Here is a 12283-nt window from a genome sequence, read left to right as displayed (position 1 = left end):
TGTCCCATTGGTGACGTTGGTCTTCGCGGCTCAGAGCTGGGCTGATTCAACAGGGTCTCATCTTAATTTCCCTCGCAACCCACATCAAAACAAGGTTGCGGCACGCTGCAATTAATCGATTTTCGAGCATTGCCTTACCCCAAGCACAGGCATCCGCTGTTCATTTCATCGTCGCTAGCCTTGTTGTGCGGAAGAATTGCTGGAGTACTCGCCGCGCTCACGCCCGTCAGTCAGCGCAGGATTCCGTAGCTTCCGCGGCTGTTCTCCAAGCTCCAGCTCCACTGCGGCATTCCGAAACCATCGCCCCAACGCTGTCAATCCATCCCAGCATACACCAAACATGTCGCACAACTACGATCAGTACGGCGGCAACCCGTATGGCCAGGCCGAGGCTGGATACGGCGGTCAATCAAACCCATATGGAGGCACCGGCTACGGCTCATCCAACCCCTATGGCGGAGGAGTAAGCAGTCGCACCTGCGCGGCCTGAATTGACAAGACTGACGCGACCAAGCAGTATGACGAGCCGCAACAACAGCTCAACCCTCCCGCGCCGCTCCAACGCCATGGCGAGTCCAACTACTCGCAGCCGTCGCAATATTCGCAAGCCGGTGCGCTGAGCCAGCCCAACACGCAGCAGCAGAATGTTCCTCACACCGACGTGCCAATGAACAATGGCGGTGTCTACGGCGCAAACCCCGGCATGGAGGCGCCAGGACCACAGCCTCTCAATCGCGATGACTTCTTCGCGCGCATCGAAGGCGCAAAGGGTCGCATCGGCCAGCTCACCTCGGACATCCAAGCCATCGCGAGCGTCCACCAGCGCATGCTGTCATCGCCCGATAACCGCTCCACCGCCGAACTCGAGAGCATCGTAACCACCACTCAGATCAGGAACACGCAAATCAAGGACGAGATCAAGTTTCTGGAGAGAGATGCCGTCCGCGACCCCAACGACAAGATGAAGAGGACGCAGGTTGAGGCGCTGAAGAAGCAGTTCAAGACGCAGCTGGAGGACTTCCAGAAAGAGGAGGCAGAGTACTCTAGGAGGTATCGTGAGGCTGTCGGGCGCCAGTACCGCATCATCAACCCGGATGCGACGGATGCCGAGGTCAACGAGATCGCAAACTCGGACCTAGGCGACGAGGGTATCTTCACACAAGCTGTAAGTTGGCAAAGGTCACGCGTGGCTCCAGGACATGACTAACAGCCCAACAGCTCAAATCCAACCGCAGTGGCCAAGCTTCAAGTGTTCTTGGCGCCGTCCGCGCCCGTCACAACGACATCCAGCGCATCGAGAAGACCATGGGCGAGCTTGCCCTTCTCTTCACCCAGCTCAACGAGCAGGTCGTCTACCAAGAGCCCATCATCCAACGGACCGAGGAGCAAACTGTGCAGGTCAAGGACGACACCGAGAATGCGAACAAGCAGTTGGACGAGGGAATCAAGTCCGCTAGGCGCGCGAGAAGGCTCAAGTGGTGGATCCTCTTGACAGTCGTCCTGATTCTGTGCGTTATTGCGCTGGTACTTGGATTGTACTTTGGATTGAAGAACAAATAGAGCACGGCGGGAGCGAGAGCATTGTAATGACCTAAGAGGAGGGAAGGGACGTGATATCATTGGGACTATCGTTCTGTATCTGTATGGGGATTTGTATGGGGAAGTGGATGAACTTCTTTTTCTTTATTATTAGTAATGATCCGGAGCTGTACTCCGCAGCAACGCCGCATGTGTATAAACGGGAGTCGGCAAGGGAATAGGTATTAGCGCTAATGGTATGATGGCGAAAAGCTCGTAAAACAAAGACCGCCTTCCCAACATGTTGAGGCTGAACCACTAATGATCTTCTAGATCCCGCTGGCGCGAGCATTGTCAATAACCCAGACCGGGCGCACGTATTTTCGATAAAGATGATGGCAGTGCAGTCAAAGGTCCGACTGCTTGAGGGTGGTGCTTTCATGTTCATGCTTAAGTCGTTCTCATGTGCGATGGCTGGACGTCGTGTTGAGGAGGTTGACCGATGCTCTAATAATAAGATGGCGAACTAGCCGATTGCGAAAAACCCGCATTCCCAGCGCCAGCATCTCAAATACGGCAGATGATGATGATTCGTCGGGCTACGATTAAAAAATCGAGCAGACCTAGCGTCGTGATGTCAAGACGGTGCAAAGGTCCGGACCGACTGCCTCGTTTCACAACAAAACCGTAGGCAGATATCGCCGTTTCGGAAGCAACCAGCAATGGACCAGCCAGCCATGCTGCAGCAGTTACACGATGCACCCACATGTCGTCATTAATCCAATCTTAGCCGTGGGCCGTCATTTCGGCAGCAAGACTGCGCAGCATGGGGCAAAGACATGCGTTGAACCCGTTTGATACAGATCGCCAGTGTCTGCGCAACAGACTCAGTGAATGATTGACGGCAGACGCGTGTTTCAGCGTCCTTCACTGCAGTCCATCCAAGCATGATCGCCACGGCGAGCCATTCTTCTTAGCTAGGCTTGAGGTGGGCCGGTGGGCGTTGGCGGCTCCTTGGATGTGGGCTTGGTGCGGCTTGTTCAGGGGTTGGCGCTGCTTGCCTCCAGCCGGGCGATGCAGGAGCGATCCCCACCGGGGAAAGAACGAATCAGAAAGGGAAGGCGCCTTCCACTAGGAAATTGGACGCGTCGCCTCCCTCTTCAAACAGTGCTTAACCTGCTTGTTTTCCCTGGAATCTTGGTTTGACCTTTCTTCTTCATCTCACGAACCAAGTGCTTCTTGCCTTGCCTACCTTTTTCTAATCGCAACTTCTTACACTCGTTTCACGGGAGTTGCATTCTTCAAAGACTGTATTTGTTTACTTGACGATCCGACAATCGCTTTATAACAATCGCTCACACCAATTGTCCATACGCCCGCCCACCGTAATATCATCAACTCACACACGACCATCATGAAGACCTTTGCCATCGCCGCCGTTCTCGCGGCTTCCGCTGCGGCCACCCCTACTGCCGCTGTCCAGAAGCGCGCCATCACCCCCGTCACTGTGAAGGGAAATGGTATGTCACGCCACCTATTACCATGACGATCGCCTACTAACACCACTCAGCTTTCTTTGCTGGCAACGAGCGTTTCTACATCCGTGGTGTTGACTACCAGCCCGGTGGCGCTTCCGATGCGAAGGACCCCATCGCTGACGAGGCTGGCTGCAAGCGCGACATTGAGAAGTTCAAGGAGCTCGGTATCAACACCGTCCGCATCTACACTGTCGACAACAGCGCCAACCACGACACCTGCATGGGTCTCCTCGCCGATGCCGGAATCTACCTCGCTCTCGACCTCAACACCCCCAAGTACTCCATCAACCGTGCCGAGCCCCAGAAGTCGTACAACAAGGTCTACTTGCAGAGCATCTTCGCTACCGTCGAGATGTTCGCAAAGTACGACAACACACTGTTGTTCTTCTCCGCCAACGAGGTCATCAACGACGACAAGACCACCAACTGTGCTCCTTACGTCAAGGCTGTCACCCGTGACATCAAGTCCTACATGAACGCTCGCGGTCTCCGCAAGATTCCTGTCGGTTACTCTGCCGCTGATGTCGAGAGCAACCGCTACGAGATGGCCGACTACATGAACTGTGGTGACGATGCCGCTCGCAGCGACTTCTTCGGTTTCAACGACTACTCTTGGTGCGACCCGTCTTCCTACACCACCTCTGGTTGGGACCAGAAGGTTCAGAAGTTCGGCAACTACAGCATCCCTATCTTCCTCTCCGAATACGGCTGCAACAAGGGAACCCGAAAGTTCGAGGAGGTCAAGTCTCTCTACAGCACCGACATGACCGGCGTCTACTCTGGAGGTCTCGTCTACGAATACTCCCAGGAAGACTCCAACTACGGACTTGTTGAAATCAACGGCGACTCCGTCACTGAGCGCGACGACTTCAAGGCCCTCAAGGAGGCTTTCTCTTCCACCAAGAACCCCACTGGCGACGGTGGCTACAAGTCCAACGGCCAGCCCGCCACTTGCCCCGACCAGTCCAAGACCTGGGATGTCACCATGAAGAGCGACGAGCTCCCTGCTGTTCCCTCTGGCGCCAACGACCTTTTCAAGAAGGGTGCTGGCGACGGCCCTGGTCTCTCCGGCTCTGGCTCCCAGCAGGCTGGTTCTTCCGAGACCAACCTCGCCGGTGCTGGTGACGGTGCTGTCACCTCCGGCGGTGTCGTTCCCAGCTCCACCGGTGGTGCCAGCGCTTCCGGCTCTGCTGGTGCCGCTGCTTCCGTCCGCCCCGAGTTCAGCTTCGCTCCTCTCGTCTGCGGTGCCGTTGTCCTCGCCTCCTCGCTCTTCGGCGGTGCTCTTATCTTGTAAGAGTGTTTTGCTACGATAGAGCTTCGAGTGTTTCTTTCCGCTTCAACATGTATACCCTCTTTTTGGGTTTCGGTCGGATCGAGTAATGCAACGACCCAGCGCGGGCAACGTTATTGTGATAGATTTGGCTTCTGTTTAACCCAAGTCGCATAGTGTGGTTTCGGGACCGACTTTTGATGGGAGTTGGTCGGACTTTTGTTCGACTTGGCGTCCTGCTTTTTTGTTGTTCACTTTGTTTGAGTATCTCAGTATATATCAAGAAATACAAACACATTGAAAAATAACGAGTGTTGACTTCACATGGTGATGGTGTGTTGTGGCCCAGCTTTGGAAGAGATGTTGGTACTACAACCTGCTGGTTCTACATGTAGAGCTGCTCTTGCCGCCACTCTACCTTCCTATCGACGAGCCTATCTTTTTTCCAGAAACACAAATGCGGTATCTGATGCTGCTGCTCTCTCCATGCAAGCTGTTAGAGTTAGCATACATGTGCCTTTTCTTTCTCTAATCCTTAGTCGAATGATGTCGTCCTTTGGTCATCTTCAAGTTGCACAATCAAAAATACGCGACTATTAGCATTGACTACCCATCATCGTAATCATCAAAAGCAGAACAGCTTGAAGACATGGCAGTTGTGTCTGCACTGCATTGCTACGTGTTCTTCTCAAGACAATAGATGCCATGTATGCATGGTTCCGCCCACTGCTTCAAATGCAGCTCTTATGCCTTCTATGAGTCGACGTAAGTCGCGAACAATGGTTCCCAAGGGCTATGTCATACGCTTGTCGGACATTATGAAATAGCTGGTACTTTCTAAGTAATGTTTACGACTTTGGAAGGGTCAAAGCATAAAAGCTACCTTTCCCATATCAGTCTTGCCCTCTTTGTTATCACTACCACTCGATGTGTTTTCACCAAAACGCCGGACACCACATGGCATGTGTGTGTCCCTTTCTACTCCAAAAGGACAACGAAATGCTTTTCATGAGCGTGTTTATTTCCAAAACACACCAATTTAAACCCATGTGCAATGGAGTAAGTCGAATTGGCCTTGCTCGGTTAGAAGCAATATAAACATTCTTCTACATTATCCCGTGTATCCATTACTCAGCACCTACATTCCAACAACTAACAAATCTGCTCTGACCCGGTTCATGTGCGGTTCGCTATCTTGGTCCAATTTCCAAAAAGAAATAACGCACCAGTATGATTTTGGAGTAAGTTTGCGAAGTCCAGATGCCTTGTTCCGAGATTCAAGCTACTGGGATAGCATTGAGTGCAGTACCATCTTCCTGTGGATAGGAAGGAATAATATAGAGCAATATAGGCGTGCGCGGCACGACTTCAAGTACATACTCGAGTGCACGACTTAGTACAAAGTCTCTCTCCTCGGCTGCTCCTCGTTTTCCTCTCTATCAAACACTCTCCTCTTATTTCCAAACCCCAAAACTTCAACAAGTATGTGTGCCTGGCTTCAAGAATCTTCTTGGATAATTTCATGAGCAGCGAGGCGCTGTTTCGATAAAACTTGGAGTATCCTCGTACATGTTTTTTCCTCACCTCGGAGCTGCACAAAAAAGCTTCGGTTGGCTTTCTCATGAAACTAAAAATGAGAGCTTCATATATATATAGGCACCTGAAACCTCTCCGCGTTAGTGGTATGAATACTACCTCTCTCCTGATCCCTTCCTACTTTCACTTTCCACCATACTCTGGGGAGGGATTTTCATCGAATATATATGGGAAACAGATAATGGCCTTTCCCTTCTCTTTCCCAAAATAACAGTGCGGCACTGGCATGGCCGTCTTTGCTTTGACGAATAAAATATATACGCCACTTTTGAACGTCGTATTTCTCCTATGCTGCCATATCAAAAGCACTCAGCCCACTATTATGCTGCGAACACCTCAGTCGTGACCACTACATGACACTGCACGCGGTGTGCAACAAGCGAAACACGAGATTAATCAACGTGCTTAGTGCATAGGGCTCAGACTTCCAGTTGTCAAACTTCGCGCTGGCAGGAGACGTGTACATTGTGGCCAGCAAGATATATTAGTTCAACATGACTCGTCCAATATCGCGTGGTTGCTATTGGAATCTCTGAATTTTAGAAACGGATGGAAGGCAGACAAGCTAAGACTGAAAACATTGGGTTCCAGACTTCAAGACGCAGTCACTTGTGCAACGTGTGAAGTGTGATGTGTCTTTGTCTGCGTACCCACACATGACACTTTCAAGTTGAGATTTGGAGGCTACTGTTAATTGATGAACATTGTAATACACCATTAGAACCGCAATGTCGTGTACACCTTCGTCACCCGACCATGTCATCCCATCATTTGCAGTGATCCATCACTACACCATTTGTCAAATACGCAAACAGCTAACAAACGCAAACAGTTTAACAGAAAAGAACACATAGACAAGGGGGTATCTCAAGGCTCAGACGATATGCAACAAGGACGTTATGACGCGATCGCTCCCACCGACCGTAACGCCTTGTGTCAGTCATGGTCGTCTTCTCACGAGCCGGTGAAGAGATGCCAGACAACTGTAAAAACAGAAAGAAAGACAAACCACATAACGCCTCAAATGCCGCATTGCAAATCAAACAAGGAGAATGAGGCTCGTTGTGAGAGCCATTTGGCATGTTGAGTGCCATCAATCCCACCTGGTTCAAGGTGGCGGCGGCCGACGAAGACGGATGGGAGCTCAGACCTCCATCCTTTCCATAGCGCACTCGCTCATCGACCGTATCTTGCTCACAGCCCTCTCTCGGTCGACCAGTGACTCAACATCGCTGTCGTCCTCACTCTCGTAGTATTCGGCATCCATGCTCATCTCTCTGGCTGGCAGGTACCGTTGTTGTTCAGCGTCGACAACATCACCGGGGTGATCAATGACCATGTTGTCGAGCTCGTCACTGTCTCCGTATGCCTCGAGTCCTTTTCTAGCACGGTCACCGAGCCAGTATTCGGCACGCTTCCTGCTTCCTGCGTTGGCGCTGGACTCGTATTTCGATGCTTTGAACTTGGACATGAGCGACATGGCGACACTAGGCGAGTTCGATAGAGCAGATACTCCGCGAAGGTAGAAGTATGCGACTCGCTTACGCTCCTTGTTGTACAGGAAAAAGTGGTGACTCCAAATGGCGCCGTCGTCAGCAAATGGGTCATCTGAAGGCTCCCATGCATAGTATTCGCAGTTTGACATCTCCATCTCGCTGTCAAGTAGGTGCCAACTCCGTGGACTCCAGATCGGTGAGCCAAGCGGTGTGACTGCGCCTGCTGGTAGTCCTGCAGAGTAAACTTGTGGGCGGAGGTAGTACATTGTTGTGTCGATCTTGTGCATGAAGCTGTGTATGGTCTCGCGACGGAACTCGTCCGGATTCAGTGTATTGGCAAAATCGTAATCGATGTGGGTTGCGTTGAGCGTCGCGATCAGGTAGGCAAATGTATGACGGTTCGCGGCTTCGCTGAAGGTTCCGAATGGTGTGTCTCGAGAGACATCGAGTTGGTCTGCAAACTGAGCGGCAGATTGCTCGGAGAGCCCTGCCACCGCCGACAGCAAGTCCTTGTGTCGCTCCTCGAGCGTCCGCTCGATGCGCTTGTATAGTTTCTTGTCGCTACCGGCTGCTTTTATCGTCCACAGATCGCATCCGCCGATGATGGCTGTATCTTGCGTGTCGAAGTTGAGAGCGAGGTTGACCTCGTGGAGGGCGCACAAATCGAGGTACTGCGGTCCCACCGGGTTAGCTGCGTCATAGCCTCCAGCCTTATCGCATCGTGTACGTACCTTCATTGTGCTTGCTGTAGGCTCCTATTGCCTGAATATTTCTTATAGAATATGTCGCGTATGATCCAGGATCTTTGAGATAAGAGAGTACTTCAGCGGGCCGTAGCTGCTGGTGGAGGTGATGTGTTGGTCGGGAGGGGGTAGCCTGCGCGAACCGATACAACCAGTAAACACGACTCTAGGCTGGCTGCAGAGAGGAGAGGGTACTGTTGTTCGGCCAGACAGTCGTCTAGCAGGCAGTGGACATATGTATGGCTTGGGTGTAGATGTGGTGTGAGATGTCGGTGTCGCTCTTACGACGTGGTCGCGATTGCGGAGAAGGTCAGCTTGGCGGTGTCGCCGAGCTAACAGCGGCATGTGTGTCGGGTCTTCCTTCCTGATTGGTCGATGCGACACCAAGCCCTCAACCAACAACAGCTGCCGATAAGGCCGAATGGGTAGTTGGCGAGAGGCGACTGGTGTTGAGCGATGATGTTAGTTGTGCTTAGTACCGAATATGTCTGAGCATGTCATCTGATGTTGTTCGAGCACGTGAAGGAGGACAGGAAGCTGCCTGGCAATGAACCCAGATGGATTCGGCAGCGTTTCATTTGATGTATGCATGTCAAGGTTCTGAACGAAGGACCAAACGTTGATCCGAACCAATTGCTGTCACGATGTGCAGTGCCTAGGTGGTGTGGAGACCTGTAGCTAGATGGATAAGGTAAGTAAACCAGCATAAAGGAAAAAGAAAGCAACAAGAGAGAATGATCAAGTCTATCAAGGGTGAAGTCTCGATATCATGATGTGTAATCACGTTCGAGCCCATGAGCCACTTGTGTCAAACCTAGCTGTGTCGAGCAAGCCCGCCAGTCCGAGGTGTTTGAATTGTAGTAGATAGAGTACAGCTACCGCCATCCGCTCTACAAGGCAGGATGGCAGGTAGTGCGTTCTCCAGATGATCCGACTCCCTGCGCCGTGTGATATCGTGTTGCTCCGACGCCTGCCCTTGAGAAGATCTTTAGCAATGAAGCGGATGAACCGTGTCGCAACGCACGACTGTGTGCCGTGCTGCCTACGCCCATACTCCAATAACGCCGTACAGCATGTGTTCGTATGCGCAAACCGGGTCCGGTCTCATAGGATGCCGCTCTCTTTAAGTCGGCCTTTGAAGTCATCCGCATCCTGGAAAGCCATCAGGCGCGGTCAGTGAGGGCTCTTGGGACGGTCGGTGACAGAGGACCAAAAGACGAGTTGTGTAATGGTGCGTTCCGTACACGCTTTACATAATCTTGGTAACGATATCGTCCTCAGCCTGACGACACGGCGCGTCAGCCAGCTGGTGCTATGGGTGTGCGGCGAAGCGGACCCGAAAGTCATCACACTTCACTCACCTCCATATCTTCGAGGCTGTCTTGCTGTCCAATGCACCGTAACACGTTCTTCTTGCTGCTCTCTTGCATCTCCCCCGCAAGCAGCAGCTCGTCGAGGATGAAGTATGCCTTTTGGAAGTTGAAGATGATGTCGAGCTCGCAGACGTTGCCGTAGTACTTGTCCATCTGCTCAACGTAGCGGTGGACGATTTCGAGCGTGATCAGCTCATTGTCGGTCGAGTCGCAGCCGGCGATGAAGAAGAGCGAGGCATATCGGCGATAGACGATCTTGGTGTCTAGCAGAATGTGTGAGCTAGCGAAGCTATTACCCCTGCGGGACCCACTGACCTTTGTACTCTAAGAAGTTGCACATGCGCGTGCGGCGGGCGAGGACGAGCTGCGAGACGTCTTTGACAATCTTGGCCTTGTCCTTGGGGGCGAGTGTGGTGAACCACTTGGCTAGGCGCTACGAGCTTCAGCAGAGGGACTTGTGATTCTAGGGTGAGGGACCAACCACTTTGCCCTGCCGGGACAGCAGAATGAGGTATCTACAACTGTCAGTCACTACAGTCCATGGCATGCAATAGCACAGCAGAGCTCTTACTTGATTGTCATGGTGTCGTGTGAGGAGAAGATGCCGGTAGCGTCGTGTCTGGTGCACTTGCTTGGGGAAAGATGTTAGGTTCGGCGATCGGCGGTCACAGGCCAGCCCCGCGACTTTGAGACGTCAATGCGCCTCGTCCATTGCCATATCCCCGCTATCGCCATCCAAATTTGTAGATATACCCAATGGGCTTTATGCGCATGCACTTCTGATTCTCGCCTTCTGCTTTGTTCCCATCTGCCATTCAGCCTTTCCGCGCTACTGCAAATCCGACGCGACTGCCTTCCCAAGACGGCCCACCCGCTGACAAACGTTCACTGTCCCCGTCTCGCGACTCGAATAACCCCGAAGAGTCACCATCCCAGAACACACACAATAAGCTTTCGTCGTCAGAGGCCTTCTATCTTGCGTCATTGTTCAGCCTCTTGAGCTGGCCAACCACAATCATGAAGCTCATACTCTCTACCTCGTATGTCTTGCCCAGACCATCCAAGACGGTACCTAACAACACAGGAATACCATGTCCGGTGGTCCTTCCGTAATAAGACGACCCTTCTTCGAGAAATCAAACACCGAACTCACTTCCTCCCTCCGCGCAAACTTCGCCGCCCACCAACCCTCTCCAACGCCCTCCAAAACAAACTACGCAACGTGGACCACCAAGGCCGACTCAGCCTTATATGTACCCACGCATACACCATCACCTCTTGCTGAACCCCGAGAATCATACGACATCACAGTCAAACTATTCTACCTCCCCAACATACCCACAGACCGGCGCTGCGCACAAACACGGGAAGCGATAGAGCTCGTACTGAAGGAACTGGGTACATCATCTATAGATCTCCTGATCGTAAGCTTCCCAGGAATAACATTCGACGCCGACGATGAAGATTCCGATCTCGACGATGACGATCCGCCTTCGCCCCCATCTGCGACACAATCCACCTCCGAGAACACTGCGGGCGACTGCCCCGAAGCCGGGGCACCACCAGAAGACATAGAAACCATGGTAACAACATGGCGCTCGCTCGAGAAACTCCACGCAGAAGGTCTCGTATCAAAACTTGGAATTGCGGAATTCGGCGTCGCGCGCCTGACCAAGTTCCTCGAACAAACAAAGATAAAACCAAGTGTGAATCAGATCAATGTCAGGGACTGCTGTGTTGTACCCAAACCTTTGATACTATATGCTAAGCAACAGCAAATCGAGCTGCTGACACATAATGACTGCACCAACATCCTACCGCGCGGGACACTACGACAAATACTTGGATCAGGTGAAGAAGGTTCGGGTGTGCTGGCAGGAAATGGAAATGATGAGGGTCTCAGGGGCGATGTCGAGCCGCAGTGGGTAGTCAAATACACCGCCGTTGTCAAAGATAGGGGTGTTGTGGAAAGTAAAGGCTATTTCGCCGTAGCAGAGTTGAGGGACTCATGAGGATGCTTTCTCACGGCAAGATTACGATCACACGAATCGACTACACGACTTGCATCTCTCCAGTTACCAAGTTTCATGTGTACATATGTTGGGGTCTGCTCACTATCTCCTTACATGTTCTTGTGTATGGCATTGTATGCTGAATAGACGCCCAAGATGCCGCACCCCTTACACTTCAAGGATGCCCCGCCCGCCCCAAGATTCGCTCCTAGTAACGGGTTGCCGCACTTCTTACATGTCGGCTCAAGGATGCCAATGTTATCGATTTCCACAGATTTTGATGGCGAGCGATCTGCTCCGGTCTTGCCCCCCTTATTTGTGAATTTGGTCGAGTCAGACATAGTGGTTCGCTTGGTGTTGGTATCAGGATCCTTGGAAATTTTCAGGCGTTTGGAAAGGAGTTGAATGATCTCGCTGGTAGGTATGTGTTGTCGGTAAGAAGTCGTTGGGAGCTATGCGGTATATATACATCAAGTCTATTCACTGTGTGATCTACTGATCAGTTACTGTGTACCTATGATTTCCCTGCCGCAGCGCGGCATCTTCTGAGACAACAACTTCAGTCTGTCACCACGAGTGTCTTGATCATCATGGCTTCTAGCTAGTGATGCATTATGCCACGTTAAAGTCTCAGTCTGACAAGCTGAGTTGCTACGTATGTGGTTGACTGATACATGATCGATGACAGCTGTGAAGATATAGTTACTTCTTGCACGCCAGCGTTCACAACGCGAGTC

At 51.9% G+C, this 12283-nt stretch overlaps 4 protein-coding genes across 4 annotated transcripts; 3 read left to right on the top strand and 1 right to left on the bottom strand.

The window, feature by feature from the left end:
• Positions 1-340: 340 nt before the first annotated feature.
• J4E82_003181 (uncharacterized protein) lies at positions 341-1560 on the top strand (the record flags this gene model as incomplete). Its single annotated transcript, XM_051729470.1, has 3 exons — positions 341-463; positions 515-1165; positions 1219-1560. 3 exons carry the CDS (start codon positions 341-343, stop codon positions 1558-1560), a joined length of 1116 nt encoding a protein of 371 aa, XP_051590854.1.
• Positions 1561-2932: 1372 nt separating this feature from the next.
• Positions 2933-4350, top strand: GEL1 (beta-glucanosyltransferase; the record flags this gene model as incomplete). The annotated part of the gene is made up of 2 exons (XM_051729469.1): positions 2933-3038; positions 3089-4350. 2 exons carry the CDS (start codon positions 2933-2935, stop codon positions 4348-4350), a joined length of 1368 nt encoding a protein of 455 aa, XP_051590853.1.
• A 2716-nt stretch (positions 4351-7066) lies between these two features.
• On the bottom strand, positions 7067-10116 carry J4E82_003179 (uncharacterized protein; the record flags this gene model as incomplete). Its single annotated transcript, XM_051729468.1, has 5 exons — positions 7067-8089; positions 9523-9797; positions 9850-9967; positions 10016-10049; positions 10106-10116. The coding sequence occupies 5 exons, from the start codon at positions 10114-10116 to the stop codon at positions 7067-7069; spliced, it is 1461 nt and encodes a 486-aa protein (XP_051590852.1).
• Positions 10117-10551: 435 nt separating this feature from the next.
• Positions 10552-11546, top strand: J4E82_003178 (uncharacterized protein; the record flags this gene model as incomplete). The annotated part of the gene is made up of 2 exons (XM_051729467.1): positions 10552-10574; positions 10619-11546. 2 exons carry the CDS (start codon positions 10552-10554, stop codon positions 11544-11546), a joined length of 951 nt encoding a protein of 316 aa, XP_051590851.1.
• Positions 11547-12283: the final 737 nt, after the last annotated feature.

The sequence above is a fragment of the Alternaria postmessia genome (assembly GCF_024291825.1).
Source record: "Alternaria postmessia strain BMP 2775 chromosome Unknown scaffold_13, whole genome shotgun sequence".
NCBI lineage: Eukaryota > Fungi > Ascomycota > Dothideomycetes > Pleosporales > Pleosporaceae > Alternaria > Alternaria postmessia.
The sequence above is the reverse complement of the archived record's forward strand: the minus strand, read 5'-3'. Positions and strand labels throughout refer to the sequence as shown.